General features: G+C 42.0%; 1 protein-coding gene across 1 annotated transcript in view; it reads left to right on the forward strand.

Moving 5' to 3' along the window:
• The first annotated feature begins 1,669 nt into the window (after positions 1-1,669).
• Positions 1,670-17,610, forward strand: part of MAN1A1 (mannosidase alpha class 1A member 1) — a 162,488-nt gene continuing 146,547 nt past the window's right edge. The window contains exon 1 of the mRNA XM_019418221.2: positions 1,670-2,412. Coding sequence (XP_019273766.1) covers positions 1,792-2,412 — 621 coding nt within the window. The 5' untranslated portion in view covers positions 1,670-1,791. The remainder of the gene's footprint in view (positions 2,413-17,610) is intronic.

Consider the following 17,610-nt stretch of genomic DNA (forward strand, 5'->3'; position numbering starts at 1 on the left):
CTAGTCACGCTTCCAGAAAAGGGGGAGGCATAGGATAAGGCTGCTTCAAACTAGCCTTCAGAAATGAGAAGTCAGTAGTCAACTTTTTCCTCTCTGATAACCCTTCGTTTGCAGAGTAACGGGGAAATTACAAACACATTTTGGAAAATAACGCTGTCTTGAAAACCATCTCTATTGGACCAAGTCCTTACTTCCCTGGAAGTAGTCACAGCCAAGACTTAATTTCAACACAGTGTTGAAATTTATTACTTGAAGCTATGGCATGAAACTGTCTTCTTTAAATGGAAAATTTGACTAACTTCTATGAGGTAAATGAATTTTGAAAGTGGGAGTGGGTGGAGGAGGTACACAACTTTTTTTCTTTAAGTGGGAGGGGGAAGGATGCAGACGAAGCATCCTGAGCAACCACAAAACGATGAGTCTCTTAGGACGCTAAAGGATGTTGGACCACAGAGCTCGAATGCTCTCGGATCACAGCTCCTCGGCGAGGGACTTTTGGTTTGACTGCCACCGGGCACCGGGGGAATCCCCGCCTTGGGTAAAAAGAGGGAACTGGAGAAAAGACACGTTCTGAACAACCCGGCGTCGGACGATTCTCCGCGAGACGTGGCCTTCCCGGGACCCCTCGGAGCGGGCCTGGCGTGGCCCGGGGGGGCGGGTCCGAGGGCCGGCAGGGAGGTCCTGCGTCAGTCCGGGCGCCTCCCCGGCCACTCGAGGCCAAGGAGCCCCTGCGACCCGGGCCCGAGGACCGCGCGGGATACACTCCCCGACCCCGAAACCCCTCTCTCCCCACCCGCTTCCCTGCGCCCCGGGCCTCCGGCGCGGGTCTGGACGGCCAGCCAGCCGCAACTCCCGCCAGCCTCGCGCCTCCCAGACCCGCGACCTCCCCGCCCCCGGCCGGGCCCCCGCGAGGCTGTGCTTCCCGTAAACTCCCCGCCCCGCGCGGCCCCCTCCCCGCCTCGGCCCCGCCCCCGCGGGACCCTGAGCGGTGCGTGATTGGCCCGGCCGCGCCATCACTCTCCGGACGCGTCACCGCCCTCGTTTCCGAAAGCCCGGAGACCGGCAGTGGTATTAGTGCTCGCGGGGCCGCGGTGGAAGGCGTAGTGCAGCCCTGCTCGCTCCTACTCGCCCGCGGGTCGGCGCGCTAGCCCTGCCGAGCCGCGACCGGGGCTGCGGGGTGGCGGGGCTGCGCGCTCAGCCGCCGCCGGGGAAGCAGAGGCAGCTCGTCCCAGCTCCGAGATGGGGAGCTGGCGAAGTTGACGAGCTCCCCGACCCGCGCTGCGTCCCTCCTGACCAGAGGCGCGCTGCCCTCTCCAGGAGGTGTCCGCACGCGGCCCTGCTCCAGGTGTGCGCAGGACACCCCGCCCCCCGGGACCCGAAAACTTCCCCCCAAGTCCAAAGAGGGCGGTGCCCGGAGCCGGACTCCCCACTCCGCGCTGGGGGAGCTGTCCCGGCGGCTCGCACGGCCGTCGGAGGGCGGAGACCCTCTGGAAACTTTATCACCATCATCGTAATTACCACATTTTACTGTTTCTCTCCCCGCAGGGGCTGCAGCCAGCGGTCTGTCGCGCGTGCTTGTTTGCCAAAGGAGCTGCCCCTGGGAGAAGACCCACGGAAGAGTTGTTTCCCCGGCGCATACCTGCAGCCCAGCCCAGGGGCTCGGGCGGCCTGGATGCGCAGGACCCAGCCCCGCAGCCGCTGACGCCGGGCGGCGGCGAAGTTTGGCTGCTGAGCGGCGCGGCGCAGGGCCACTGGACAGCGGGCACCCCGGCGGCCGCGGCGGCTGGAGGGATGCCGGTGGGGGGCCTGTTGCCGCTCTTCAGCAGCCCGGCGGGCGGCGGCCTGGGCGGCGGCCTGGGCGGGGGGCTCGGCGGCGGCGGCAGCGGCGGCAGGAAGGCATCCGGCCCCGCCGCCTTCCGCCTGACGGAGAAGTTCGTCCTGCTGCTGGTGTTCAGCGCCTTCATCACGCTCTGCTTCGGGGCGATCTTCTTCCTGCCCGACTCCTCCAAGCTGCTCAGCGGGGTCCTGTTCCACTCCAGCCCCGCCCTGCAGCCGGCCGCCGACCACAAGTCCGGGCCTGGGGCGCGCGCCGAGGACGCGGCAGATGGGCGAGCCAGGCGCGGCGAGGAGGGCGCGCCCGGGGACCCGGCGGCCGCCCTGGAGGACAACTTGGCCAGGATCCGCGAAAACCACGAGCGGGCTCTCAGGGAAGCCAAGGAGACCCTGCAGAAGCTGCCCGAGGAGATCCAAAGAGACATCCTGCTGGAGAAGGAGAAGGTGGCCCAGGACCAGCTGCGTGACAAGGCGGTGTTCAGGAGGCTGCCCCCGGTGGACTTCGTGCCCCCGATCGGGGCGGTTGGCCGGGAGCCGGCCGACGCAGCCATCCGCGAGAAGAGGGCAAAGATCAAAGAGGTGAGTGCATCGTACTGGGAACCCCTCCTGCCTGGCAGCGTTTTTCTGGGAGAAAAGACAAACCTTTGAAACTCTTAAGACTGTAACATTAACGTGTAAGGGGACATAGAGGTTTTTCGCTTCCACCAGGTGTAATGTCAAAGGCTCTTTCGTTTTCCTTTTTTCGCTATCGTAGTACATGTAGCCAGTTAGGATATGAGGTTGAATCCCGTTGCTTTTAACTTGCATGCTCTGGTAAGCATAAGCCACGAGAGGTACGTATTACCTACATGGGCAGGTGGTGTGCAAACGTCGTCTTTCACTGGCCACTACACGGTTAATCGTCCCTGCGAACACTGACAGCGAAGGTCCCAAACAGCCCCAAAATAAGGCTGGGACATGGCTTGAAATAAATGCAAAGCATCAATCGCGCAGGATAACAGAGTTCTAACAGCAAGCCAGCACACCCTGGTGTGGCCTTATTCTGCCAGGTGGCATCCTGTGTATACTTACAGACTATAAAGGTGAAACTTGAGAACTCCCTATAACAGGGGACATGCTGTTGTTTACACTTTAAAAAATGAAACATTTAAAGAGCCAGCCTATTGTCTCTTCTTGCATTTTTAATGTAGCCAGAAAAAGAGTATTTTATGTGATGCAACAGGTTTGCCTCCACAGTAGCACAGAGATGACAAAGTTAATCTAGGACAAACATGGACTTTGATAAGTCTTTCATAATTTCTTTCTCGTACTTGTAACGTATGGTTACTTCACTGGCTTAAAGCTGAAGGGGACCTTAAAAGTCATTTAGGGCTGTCAATTTAAAGATGAAAGTTGAGAAGCCCAAAAGCCCCAGAACCAGTTAGTGACCAAGTCAGGACTTGAAGCCCCGTCACTGTCACCAGTCAGCAGGCTCTTTGTGGACATGCTTCCTTCCACGGCTACTCCCCTGTGTAAAACTATGCCCGCCTGGATTTTTACACAATCCAAGAGCTGTAGGAACCATATTAAAAGCATTTCATCCCAAATCATTCTAAAATGCATTATGAGGAGAAGTAATATTTTTATCATTTAAAAAATTTCACAGTCTCTGAAAATAAATTTTGTGTGTTGATATTGGGTGGGTAATCAGGAAAGGAAGCATCCTCATTCCCCCATTTTCAGAGAATAAACAGAATTTTCAAGTTGGTGAAGAGGTATTTAGCGTGAGTGACTACAGAACAGAGGCAGCTGGATTGTCACAGGATTTATGACCTTAACTATAAGACCAGGTGAATTTGGTTAAGCTGTAATTGAGCAAGTTAAAGTGGATTTGAATCCCTTTCAGTTTACCCTAGGCACAAGGAGGGTGCCTTCTTCCTTTTGTGCAGGTAGCTTCCTTCAACAGCCCATCAGCCTTTCTACTTTGGGACTCTTCCTTAGGCATAGAACCCCAGACTTGAGGGAAAGGATTTTATGCACCTGGACAACTTCTGTCGTGCAGATTCCCTTCTCTGGGAAGCCCTTCAATCCTGCCAGGGCTACCACACCAGGAAAATGGGGGGAAAAAGCTCTACTTCTCACCAGTCTCCCTCTCCTCTTCATCTCCCATCCTCCTTAAAAATCTCCAAATGAAACCTGTATGTAAATTAACCCCAAATCTGTATGTTTACGTTTCCCTTAGGTTTAAAACAGTGTAATTCACATGTTTCACGCCTTTAAATTCCTATGAGCTGCCACTTAGTGCAGATCACAGTTGTCCAAAGAAATTATTTCAAATACTAAAGATGCATGGAAGTTAAAAAGCGATTGGTACTGACCAATAGTGATTAAAAGTGCATTTAGAGCAGAAGCAGTGGGAATTCAGGACAGCATATTAACAGTATGTGTATCTTCCCGTATTAGATCCATGTTATCTCTCTAAATCAAAAAGTCTTAATTAGCCTTATAAGGAAAATTTATGTAGCCTTCTGTGTCTGTGTGGTGCTAACATCTTAGCAGTTAGATGTTTTGAAACTGCCCAGTCTTGCATAAAGTGGTGGAACTAAATGTGTTCTTTAAAATTCCATGTTGCTGTGAAAACCCAAAAAAGCTGACATAATTAGCTTCAGTGTTTAGTCAAAAGCTAATGGGAAGAAATGGATTATGGTTTTTCATCAGATTAGTTCAGGCAGATGTGCTCCTTTGTAAACCACTCCCCCCCCCCCCCAAAAAAGTAACTCATGCCATTCTGAAACTGTTCAGGTTTAGAGGGGAAAGAGTGGCTATCCATTGTGAATAGAGTGAGTACCCTGCACTTTAACTTCACACTTTTAGAGTCTGTTTCTGGCACCACCGTGGACATTTGTCATGGACCAGTGGATCTTTGCCTTGGTTTTGATCTTTGTTGTTCCTGTATTTTCTAGTTTTCTTTATATACTTAGGTTCTCTATCACACCTGAATGTACTAACAGTTTTATAGCTAAAATTTAGAAGGTATAGGCAAGTCTAATATGTTGAGAGCATAGACTATAATTTCTGAGCCAAACATTTATTTTGTAAATTTGGTTTAAAGGCAGCAAATACTGTTTTTATACTTTCAACACAATTGTTACTGGCACTTTGGTAAATTTTTAACAAATTTGTGCCACGAGCAGACAGCCATAATTTCAAATAGGATATTGCCTAGCACCCTTTACAAAAAGGAATTATATGCTGTTCAATACTAATTTGATGGATGGTAAATCTTTGATGTAAAACTTAAAATTGAAACCAAGATACCCCCCCCAAAACAACTTTGTAAACCAACTCTGGAATTTCCCTGAATTTTATAATACATAATACATATTTTCATGAGTTTGATCTTTTTAAAATTGTACTCAGATTGTGCTTAATGTAAAAAGCAGTGTTAAAATAATGAAGTACAGAAGTTAAAATAGCACCATGGAATTTTTAGAAGAATAGTTTCTCTTCTACCTTGACCTTTTTTTTTTTTTTTTTTTTTTTTTAAATCGGGAAGCTCTTTTCCTGTTTTGTTTTGTTTTGTTGAGTCTATACAAAGAAGTTGCACTGTCCTTTAGGATTAGAGCCATATTCCTAATTTAGAGGATGAATAATTTCATTTTTCATCTATTGGAATTATGGAGAGTCCTTGAGTAATAGGGGCTGAAGACAGTTAAGTTGTCAGAGGGATTCCTCCTTTCTCAGACTGGAATCTCCAGCTGGAATCTCCACCAACCTAAATGGGATAGAGGTGAAGGGGCTGACAGTCAACTTTGGGTCTATCAGGTAAGGCTTTAGGACTGGTTAGCCATGGGTCACAGTTGTCTCTAGGCTTCTCAAAGCAGTCTTTAGTTTTTTATTCCAGACCTGTTTATATGATCATAAGTTTAAAGAAAATGTTCATATTGATAGCTAATGGTTAAATACATATTTTTATGCCTTAGTCTAGTCTTACGTTGTTCTTGAGTCTATAAGTCAGCTATTGACGATTAACCCCTTTTTATTAAAGATCAGATGTAGGAATAATCTACCTTGACAGACTAATACTTTTATTTTGAAACTCAGCTTTACAGTTTATTTGTATGGGTAGTTCTGATGTGGAAAATAATATTTGCATAATACTAAAAGTCACAATTTGAAGACCTGACTCCAGAGGAACTGAAATACTCTCAGTTTACCTCACCTATCCTGCTCATCCTGGTCTGAAACGCACTTGATATTAACAATGGGCAAATGCCAGATTCCCCCAGCCTTCGGTCTTTCCCCAGAGCAGGTAGGTCATAGAATGTTAATAAAATCTTTTTTTTCTCTTTAAATAATGAATAGATGAATAAATTCAAATTTCAATGGTCTAAGTACTAGAGTAGATGCTGACTGTTGAATATTAATACATGAAAGCAAGAAAAGACTGTGAATGGATAATCAATTACGTTCAGCTTAATTTTCTGGAAGCTGTTGATAATTTGAGAGGAGTATTCTGTCTTCCTCTTTAAACTAGGCCTGAGAACCTAGTTAAGGGTATGAAAAGTGGTTAAAAAGTGCATTTTCAAGTCAATGCTTCTGTATGTCTTCGGTGAGCTGGTAAAATAAACCATCCTAAGAAATATATCTTAGTATTTCACATATGCCTTTGTATGACATCTGAATTTTTGGATTTCAGTGGAGAGCTTACATATTTGTATTGAATTATTCCATAAACTGTGGTAGTACAAATTCTTTATTAAGGAGGGTTTAAAGCATGTGTCTCAATGTCAGAGAAGAGGAATACCCACAGACCAGTATGAGTGATGAGGGACAAATATACATGGGTAGATCAACACTACATTGGAACCTGATTATACCCTCTGGCCCAATAGAGAACCTGTGGCCTTTTAAGTTCTTTATGGTTCTACAAAACCATAAAAATGTATGTGTTTGTCAAAGATGAGTTTTGAATGGTCAAATAGGAGCATCTACCTGGTGGACTCCAGAGATAGTATGAAATGCTTGACCCTAAGCAGATCTACATGGTAAAGGAGAAACCAGCATTTGGTAGTTTAAGGAAGAGATTCTTTCTTTGGGGAAACTAAGTCATGACTTTTCCCTCAGTTCTTAGCCTACTTTCTTGTTTAGTGTTAAGTAATTGAACTACCTCTAACTAACCACGCCCCAACCCCTTTACCCCCACTCCCAAACCTGTTTAAAGATCGTTTACGCAAACTATGCAAATTTTTTTTTCTGTTACTAACAATATGCCGTAAAAATGATAACTCTCTGATTTTTAAAAGTAAATATATTCTCTGAGCCATAAAGTGTTCATTCATCTGTATGAATCCTTAAAGATAGCTCAGCTTATTCATTGTACAGTAGATGAAACTGAGACGCAAAGATTCTTCTGGAAATCACATTAGAGTTGAGGGTGGAAGAAGCCCTATCTCAACATGCTCACTGTCTTACCATGGTTTGCCTCCTAAATCAAATGCCACTGAAGTGTATAAATGGACTGGCCATATTCATTATTTGAAGGCCTTAATGTAGGATGAGTACAAAACACAATTCTGCAGTATTATAAATCTGAGTTTATATTAGTTAAGTTACATGAACTGTAGTCATTGTTTTTTAAATCTTATTAGCGGCATGATTTAGAAGACCTCTTCTTTTTAAAGCCACTCAGAAAAAGTTTGATGTGAGATTTTTTTCTCTTTATAAAGATCTGTGGGAAGCCGAGGCATTTGTAAACATTCAGTTGGACATTCTTTACAAAGAGAGGTGGGGAAGCAAAAGAGAAGAGAGACAGCTTAGAGAAAAGAAGTGTGACTGTGTGGGGGAGTGCTTTCAAACTATAAATGTGCATATTCTTTTGACATTGCATCATGTGTAACAGAAGAATTGATAGCTGGCCTGCAGGACTGTATTTTTCAAAAAGTAGACATACATTTAAACATTACACCACTATGGGTTCTATATTGTGGGAGCACAGTTCTCTTTACCCAAATAGGTCCTGAAGAGTCTCCAGATGCCCTTGCCTGTTCCTGCTCCAACCACTTGCAGTGCTGTGGTGGTGAGAAGGGCTGGTCTGGAGGCAGATGACCTGAACCTGAATCTCTTCCATTTCCAGCTCTTTGACCTTAAAGGAGTTACAGTTTAATCTTTCTGAGCTTCACTTTTCTCATTTGTAAAATGAAGATCATAATGGCACCCATTTTGTTGGATCAGAGGTCTCAAATGAGATCATCCACACTGAACACTTCGAAAGATATTCAGCGTGCCTGGTGTGTGTATGATAAATGCCACTTGCTATTATTATGGTTATTAGTCGCTACCTAAAGCTGTCAATCTAAGATTACATTGTTTCATACTGTTTAGTAAATCAGGAAGTGGATAATGAAGTTTCAAAAAGTTACCAAAAACAGTTCAAATTAAGTTTAGTGCTTAAAAGGATACATTTCCAGTTCATCAAGATGATCTTTCCAGACAGCTATGATTTTACTGTGTTACTGTCAACTCTGATTTTCTCAGATTCCTTCCGAATTCCAAAAAACTTCAGGTATCTTTAAAATGATAGACTTCTTCAGCTTCTGTACTTCAAGTATTTGTTAAAGAATTAGTTTCTTTCTCATAGTCAAATGTGCTTATTGCTGAACTGCCATCTTCTCAGAGCCATCACAGTCCTTGAGTTACCTCTTAGGCATTGAAACTGTTCCCTGAAATAGATTGAGTTAAGTGTGTTTTAACCAGTTTTACCTTTGGAGGAATGTTTTTAAGAAATGAGAAGAAAATTATTTTAGACTTGACAGAAATTTACTTCATCATGATCAATGCTATAATCAGAGCTCAGTCTATCCCCTAACAATCAAAATTCACATAAAGCATTTATACTTTATAACTCAAAGGTTTTGCCCTTCTTTGAGAGCCGTGAATTGAGATTTATTAGGGTTTCTGGCCCAGAAAGACCTCTGAGATCCTGAAACCCAGTACTCATTTTCCATGAGACACAGGGCCCAGCGAGCTGTGACTTCCTGAAATTCCCCCCAGTGCACTAAAGTCAGAGCTGGGAACTGCGTCTTAGCCTGAAGGCCCCACTCCGCAGGTGATTTTTTGACTCTAATGAGATCATATGTTTTGGAGGCTGGCTGGGCTGGCCCTCCCTCCTCCTCAGCCCTGAATGGCAGACCAGCAGTGAGAAGCCCCACTGAGACCATCCGAGAAGGACAGGAACATCTTTGCTTGGTAAGGTATTGCCTGAGAAAGCAATGCTGACTAATTCCTTTGCTCCAAAGAAGGGAGCAGCACTGCCCTACTCCCACTGGGTCCTGACACAGACTTCTGTGATCATTAGGTACTTGAAAGAAAACCAGATGAGATTAGGCTTAAGAGCATTTAAAAGGCACAGCCCTCCTTTCCATCTTGAATACTCTGGCAGTTGCTTTAGGTACACTAATGCCCAGGAGTCAAGCAGATAATCCAGAACAGAGATAATAAAATTATAAGTCCCCCTATCCTTTGTAGTCACTTGTCTTTTGTAACTAGAATGGTTGCCTCCATCAAGTCCTTTTTTTCAGTCCATTTGTGTCCCGGTTCTTAAGCTTATCAAAGGCCCAGTTCCTGATTTGCCTCACTGCTTTCCCATCACTCTTGCTCTGCATCTGTTCATTTAGTGACAGGCCATATTATAGTAACTTTCCTTTGCACTTCTTCACACTTTGGTATGTGGGTCCCCCACTGGGTTGTCCTGTCCCCAGTCCTTAGTTCGGTGAGGGCACTTGGTGTGAGAGGAGGCATGGAAGAGAGGGATGAGGACATGAGGAAGCACACCAGCTTCCTCCGGGGGGTCTAATAACAGCATGCCATATGCTGACACCCTCTTTGCTACAGACTAGCAGGGATACCTGTTTGCCGAGGGTGTGCGTTTATGAGGAAGGGTGTGGCCAAGAGGCATGTAAACAGTCTGTGAACTGATGCAGAGGGAACTTAAGCTGTGCAAAGACCATGAACTATTGCTGGAATCTATCTACCAAGTCCTTTCTCACTGAATGGTCTTTTCAAAGTCCTGTGAGGAGCACTTGATTTTTCTAAGGGTCCAGAAGGTCCAGAGACAGGGGGTCAGGGCTCATGATCCCTGCTGGGGGTAGCCATGTCCAAATTCCATGAGCTGATGTTTGGGCATGATTGTCTGACCCTAGTTCCCCTTTCACAACAGTATGTGCTGGAACTGTGTAAAGTGTGTGTTTCCTCACTGACTCTCTGTCAGGGCATAAGGCTAAAGGACAGCCCTGTGGAATGATTAAGGAAGCGCAGGGGTGTGTTCCCAGTCTCAAAATCTCATTCCCAGCTGCCTGAAATTTTGCCATCAGTGCCTCCCTTTCATAGATGTATTGCTTCTTAAAGGCCGCTGTTAAAAGTATATCACTCAAGTTGCCCAGCAGAAATTATTATATTTTGAGATTTGTCTTAGCAAGGACGAGAATAGGTTTGTAGAAGAAGGAAATATCTTTCATTGTCTTATTTCACTGCAAACTAATGCTGGCCAGGGGTGGGTGGTGGTGGGGAGAACATTTAGAAGTACACAGGAACAGAAAAAGGAAAAAAAATATCCTTCACAGTCCTATCATTTAGTCACAGGTAATATCAACACTACTTCACCCCAACATATAGGGTTTTTTTCCCCCACAGTTATAACTGTGTCATTTTATGATAATATAATATATGTAATTGAAGTATCATAGTTTGTTTAACCATTCCCTTGGATCTGAACATTTAGATTATTTCCAGTTTTTATTTTCATATAAAAAATGCCGAGATAAACACCTTTGTCCATTAAGTTTCCATATCATTTTTTATTGCTCTAACCCCCCATAAGTAGGATTTCCCCTTGAATTCCTAGAAGAGGAAATGAATGGATCAAGGGATCATAGTACATTTTGAGGGCTATTTTCCGAAAAGAATTTATGCTTCCACTTGTAATATAGTGACTGTAGTCTATTGAATCTTTATAAATTTCATAGGTGATGAAACAGTATCTTGTATATTTAATTTGCGTTCCTTTGAGCAACAATTTCTTCTGTGTTGGTTGACTAGTTGCATTTCCTCATTGTGAGTTGGATAGAACAAGGAAGTTATTAAAGGGCAGGATTTAGGGAAAAGGCAAAGCCTGGAAGCCCAAGGAGTGGGGTGTCCATCAAAGAAGGTGGATCTAACAAGCTGGCTGGTTAGACATGGGCTCCCAAAGGAGGCAAGGTCCTATAAGGTGATAGACAGCATTTTATTTAAAAAAACAAAAAACAAAACATACAAAAAAACTTACAATAATATTTGCTTCCTCCCTGAGTTGGACCCTTAGAATAAAAAAGTATTCTTTATCGATAGGGGTACTTACCAAGAACCTTGGAACAGTCTGCTTTTCCGCAGCTAAGACCCAGCCAGCTTCCATCAGTTGACCTTCATTGTTAAGTTCTAGTTGGGCTTTTGCATCAGATATTTGAGGAAAGTATTGGCCTCTTTAAAGATCTGGGGAAGGAAGGAGACATCCTTCTCCTTCTAGAATCATCAGGATGGTTTCTTAATATTTTAAGATTATAGTTGAAGATCAAAAATAGTCTAAACAGAATTTCAGAAGTGATTTTAGTGATGCCAGAAAATGGCAAGTCTTAACAAAGCTGATTTCTTACAGAAGAAAAATTATGTTATTTATTTTACAGGTATTTAATGTTTTAAATATGATAAATATGCATTTTGCGTAAGGTATTTTGAGAGTGCAAGAAAAGCATGATTTGCTTATGAAATTTGGGCTTTTTGTTTTTTGCTACTCCTTCAAATAACGTGCTTTTAGTCATGCGTTTTTAAGATAGTGAGGAGCTGCACATTTCAAGATGTATTTTTACTCTGACCTTGGTTAATTCATAAAAGTCTGCCAAACACCAGAACTGTTTCAATTTGGCTCTGAGACTGCGTTAACATGGTGAATAACGATTGACATAAATGTACTATATTATTTTTATAAATTGTGGTTTAAGATGATAGTAATTTTAGAATGTTTAGGATGCTGTTCTCCGAGACATGTTATTTTTGTAGTCAACTAGCAGTGTTGAATGTTATGATGTATCTAGTCAACTACAGGTTTCATCTCATAATTAGAAATGTTTCAACAGTCCATACTGTGTCCTCAGGAGTTATTAGCCCGAGTCAGCAATTTTATAAGGCATTCTTATTAAGTGTAAAAGGACCTCTACTTAGTAATTGGCGTGTATTTAATACATTGTGTATATTTACTCATATTAAACATTTTGGTTAGTCTTCATTATTTAATCCTCCTAGGGATTACTTAACTTTGGATATGTGATGAAGAACTTATTAGCTTAAAAAAAACAACAAAAAGGAAGCTGGGTGGGGTGGGCAATTTAAGGAGCATAAAAAATGAAGATGATTTATTAACTACTGCTTTAAGCTGTTTTAGCAGTTAGGGTGAATAAAAATTATGATTTAGTAAGTGGTCTATCAATAATAAGATAAAGCCATAGCATAGGTTAGAAGTACTTTCTCTTACTCCAAGAGAACTGTGATGTTGGCTCTTCATTGTTGTGAATTGGTTCCAGGACTAACATGTTGAGAGCGGGACAGAGCTTCCCCCTTATGTACCTAATGGGTCAGCTAACTCTGGGCCTTGCCCATAATAGGACTCCGTAAATATTTGTTGAATGAATGTGCTTATTTAAGCAAACATACCAAGAGGAGTTACTCAAGTGTGACACACCTACCCCCACTTTAATTTTTTTTTTTTACATTTATTTATTTTTGAGAGACAGAGCACAAGCGGGGGAGGGGCAGAGGGAGAAGGAGACACAGGATCCGAAGCAGGCTCCAGGCTCTGGGCTTGAACTCACAAACCGTGAGATCATGACCTGAGCCGAAGTCGGATGCTTTACTGACTGAGCCACCCAGGCGCCTCTACCCCCACTTTATGTAATCACATAATCCAAAAATGGTGTCCACTCATCTTTGAAGCCCCTTCTATGAATCATCATAGGCTACAAGCCATTGTCTTTTGAGGGAAAGCTTGATACTTTTTAACAGTCAAAAGTCATTCATAATCAGATCTAGTGAATAGAAATTAATCAATGTAGGAAATACCTTTAACCATTTTAAAGTTTTTTTCACAATCATTTATAAAACGAAAACCTGTATTCATTTTCTTATATGATTCATAAACTGGCTGTGAAGATTTTTCATAAAAAACCTTTTGACCAGATGTAACAGTGCTGAAATCAATGTAGATACTTGTGAGATATTTTTGGAAGTCAACACTTAATTGAATATAAAAGTTTGTGTTTGTTTAAAAGTTAGTCTGCTTTATGTTTACATTCACTATTTTATTTTTCAGGTGTGTGACTTTTAAATTAGGTAGGGTCCTCATTCATTTCTATTCATTATTATCTAGAGTTGTGGACTACATTTATGAAGAGTTGTCATTTTTCTTAGATTTCAATTTTATACATGAGACACCTAATTAAAGTTGGTTTGGGTGTCCCCCTTCCTGCCGCTCCTGCCAGCAAATATTTTTGAGACAATGATGTTTTTATAAGTAATGTTTACAGTACCACCCTGAAATGAAAAGTAATAGGTTAGGGGTTATTTTCCACTAGAGAAATTAGAATTTAATAAAAATTTCTCTGTAAGAAGGTGTGATATTTTGCAAAAGAACCTTGGTCTCCTGTTTTCCAATTTAATATTTTGTAGCTCCTGAAAAGGGCCATCTCATATAAATAATTGCACGGTAGAAGCTCTGTGAACTTTATGAATTTGCAAATGGTCCCTTTTCTAATTCATTCTGCAGCTCACTATTAGATGAATTTTCCTAAAACATCACTTCTCTTAAGTCACCTATCTCAGAGGTTTTAGTGGGTCTCTATTTCCTGTGGAGTAACAATTCAAACTTTAGCCAGCCTCAGAATCCTTTGGAGGACAAATTAACACAGATTGCTGGGCTCTGCCCCCAGAATTTCTGATTCAGTAGATCTGAGTAGGCCCTAGAATTTGCATTTTTAGCATGCTCCTGGTTGATGCTGATACCACTGGCCAAGTGACTAGAGTGTGAAAAATATTGCTCTAGGAGGAAGTCTCCATTCCTTGGGCTGGCATTCATAGTCTTCTATAAATCGGGCTCTGCTTCTTGAATCATACATAGCTCTTAAATTGGGAGAGACTTTAGCTTTAGTTAAACTAAACTAAACTGCCTTAGCTAAACTTGCATAGTTACTGTCTCCAAAACACTTGTTTTGCCTTGTTTAGTTTATTCCTCTCAGTTAGCATGTCCTCTTACTTTCCCCATGTTCCCCATGAAGCCCTTTCTCACATTCCCAGCCTTTGCTGCCCTTCCCTTCTCCAAATTCCCATGGCATTTGTTATCTCTGTCTTTGCCCTGTGGGTTGCTAATTCATGAGCATATATGTTATCTTCCAACTAGATGTTAGACCCCCTGAGTTTGAAGAGACCTTTTTCTATTCCATCGGTTCGTGGTCCAGAATTAACAATGGAAAGAAATTTGTCTTAAATGTAACCAAATTGAGAAACAATTCAAGTCTATCACCAAAATTCTAGTCAGACAGTGAAGCACTGTGGCAGAGCAGAATCCCTTCTGAGCCTCCCTTTCTACACCCGTGAAATGGGGCTAACATTTCTCTTGTGCAGAGTCCTTGTGAGAATTAAAGTAGAAAATGTATGTGAATCTCTCCGTGTAATACCTGACACATAGCATTCATTATTAGTATTTATAGTATTTATTTGTCAGTAACTAGGGATTGGTTGGAGTAGTAAGCTTGGACTTTTGTTAAGAAAGGGATTGTCGGTAAGTAAGTGGATTCGAGAAGTCATTTCCAGGAAAGAAGGGGAAGCTTTGGCCGCAGTATTGTTGAACTAACCAATGCTAGTTCACTTGTATTTTCTGCCGTTACCTCTGTACTTTGTTGTTGTTGCCAAAATTCCTGCTTCCTGTGACAGGAAAGTAAGCATTGTTTTGCCTTGTTTCAATTGTTATCTCACAGAAGTGATGTTCATCCTTGGGAAGACCATAGAGGGGGTGACTATTTATCAGTGTCCACTTACCTCTAGCTTCCTGGCCTGGTATGTCACACAATGCTCAAACTGAGGGAGGAGAAAAAAAGCAGGGGAGAATGAAATCTGGAGAAATACCTTAAAGGCATGAAAAGAAATATTTTGTGAGCTGCAAGGCTGAAAATGTTTCATTCAGAGATAGCTACATGTATAAATTTAGCTCAATAATTAGGCATATGGCGCTTTCATTTAGGAAGTATCTACACCCTTTGTGATAAGATCCGCTGATTATTAGAGCCGCTGCAGCTTTAACCACGTCTGCGGCTGAGATTCCTAGTGCATTTAAAACAAGAATTGAAGAGTGAAATGGAAAACGGAACTAATAATTTGTTCTTGGTTGGTTTTAATCTGCTCTTTATTAACTTTGTAGCTTATGCCTGGAGGATTAGATTTGGAAACAGAACATCACTAATGTTCTAAAAGTTTACTTCCTTTTATTGGAACATTATAATCTTCAAGGCTTTCTGAAGAACATTTTAACTGAATTTAATCTTAACCTAAGAAACAAGACATAAGTTCTTATGATTCAACCTAAAATAATAGAGGGTTTTTGACTTATGGTATTATTTTAATTTTTAAGTCATGTCACATTAGATTTCAAAGTAGGATTTATTTGATTAAAACTGATTAGTGTAGAGAGCTAAAGGTATTCTTTGCTGACCGTATGTTTTAGTCTCCTTTTTTCTAGCTGTTTTTTTTTGTTTGTTTGTTTTTTTAACGCCCCGCTCCCAATCTATTTGTTTCGGTCTTAGAATTTTAAATCTACTTGACTGACATTGGTGGTAAGGAAATAGGAAAAGCTAAATTCAAAAGAATCTTGCATTTTCTATGCCTTGACAGTGTTTCTAAAGTTGATTGAAATTGAATAGACAATAATTTTATAAATAGGAGAGAGTCCTATTCCAAGATATAGCATAGTGTGATGAACTAAAATACAAAAAGTTGCCCTTGGGGGAGATGCTGTGCATCTATTTCTTTCTTGATGCTTCTTTAATGTAGTTCCATTAGAATATGCCTGTAAATCTGGGATTCAGTGTAGTTGCTTCTGTGGTTGTAGTTCTCCACCCACCTGTGATCTGTAGAATTACACTCTAGGTTTTCATAAAGTAAAGGCACTAGAATTTAGGCATTTTGAAGGGACTTCTTTGGGGACTAGAAGTTTTAACAAACTATATTACCAGGTTTGAGTTAACTGACTATGGATTTCTCATTAGGAAAACGTATGTATTCTTGATAAGTAAAAGCTCTGACCTAATTCCTCTAACTTGTCTTTGATGTTGTAATAGAGGTTTAGAATTTTAGAGCTGAATATGCCGTAGATAATTAACTATTAATTTTAGCTGAATTAGTTTAGCTTAATTTAGCTATATTTTTTTCTTTCATACTTTTTTAGTGTTCATTTAGTTTTGAGAGAGAGAGAAAGAGAGATAGCACGAGTGAGGGAGGGGCAGAGAGAGAGGGAGACACAGAATCCTAAACAGGCTCCAAGCTTGGAGCTGTCAGCACAGAGCCCCACGTAGGGCTCGAACCCATGAACCATGAGATCATGACCTGAGGCGAAGTCGTACGCTTAGCCAACTGAGCCACCCAGGCACCCCTTTTTTTTCATATTTTTTAACCCATGCTATTAGTCATCTTTCATCCTTTTGTGTTTTCTCTCAAAGAGAGGTGGTGCTAATGACACAAAGGTAGATAACAGTAGCAGAAGTGGGATGTTAACTAGTCACCTTAATCATCAAGAAGGGACTATGTTATCAGCGGGGACTCCTGCTTTCCTGGAAGTTTAAGAGGTGAATTCCAGACATTAGCACTGGTAGATCACCTTTTCCCTGACCTGTGGGGCACTTGCTGCAAGGTTTTAGAATTCCTTATGGAGAAAGCTGTCTAGTTACATGACTGGTTGGTGTATCTGTGGGCCTTTGGGTCTCAGTGGAATTGCTGGAAGGCTGTCTCAGGAAGGAATGCCTTTGACTGAGTCAAAATCTTAGGCATCATCACCATAGGGTTGTTAGGGCTTTCCAAAGCACTGGGGGATTTTTGCAGTCAGCACTTTCAAGAGCTGATCTGAAGGTGGTAAACTAAACTGGTAAGGAGGGAAATCCCTCTTCCATCTCTAGGTGAGACCACTGCTCTTGTACTTCACTCTGGAGTACCCGGTCTTCACAAACCCCAGAGGCACAGAACACATTAGTGATCATAAAAGAGAATGTCTGTATATAATGCATTCTAGAGTTTTCCATCATTATATAAGAAGCCCCCCATTAGCTGTTTCTTTCTTAAACAGAATTTTGCCTGAATATTTGAGATAACGCATTTATTCCTTAAATGACTCTTAAACTTCAGCCATTAATTTGCAGATATATTTAATTTATGAACAACAACAACAATAGCCATTAATTTTCTCTTTTTCTCTAGGTTTAAAACAGAGGTAGCAGTTAGGACCACACATTTAATAAAAAAATATACTTTCTCAGTTACATTCTATAACATGCTTCCTTCTTTCTCCCAATAGAATGCATGTTATTCTTCTTGTTCTGAGAATAGCCCCTTTAAGTGATTTTCTCTGTAGCTTGATTTATAGATAATTAAAACAACGAATAACTAGATTTTTACAGTCTCATCTTTGTATGGATTTTGTCTCTTTTATCTGTAATTTTAATTCTAGAGGGATGA

Source organism: Panthera pardus, unplaced genomic scaffold, assembly GCF_024362965.1.
Source record: "Panthera pardus isolate Hobbes unplaced genomic scaffold, ASM2436296v1 HiC_scaffold_17, whole genome shotgun sequence".
Taxonomy (NCBI): domain Eukaryota; kingdom Metazoa; phylum Chordata; class Mammalia; order Carnivora; family Felidae; genus Panthera; species Panthera pardus.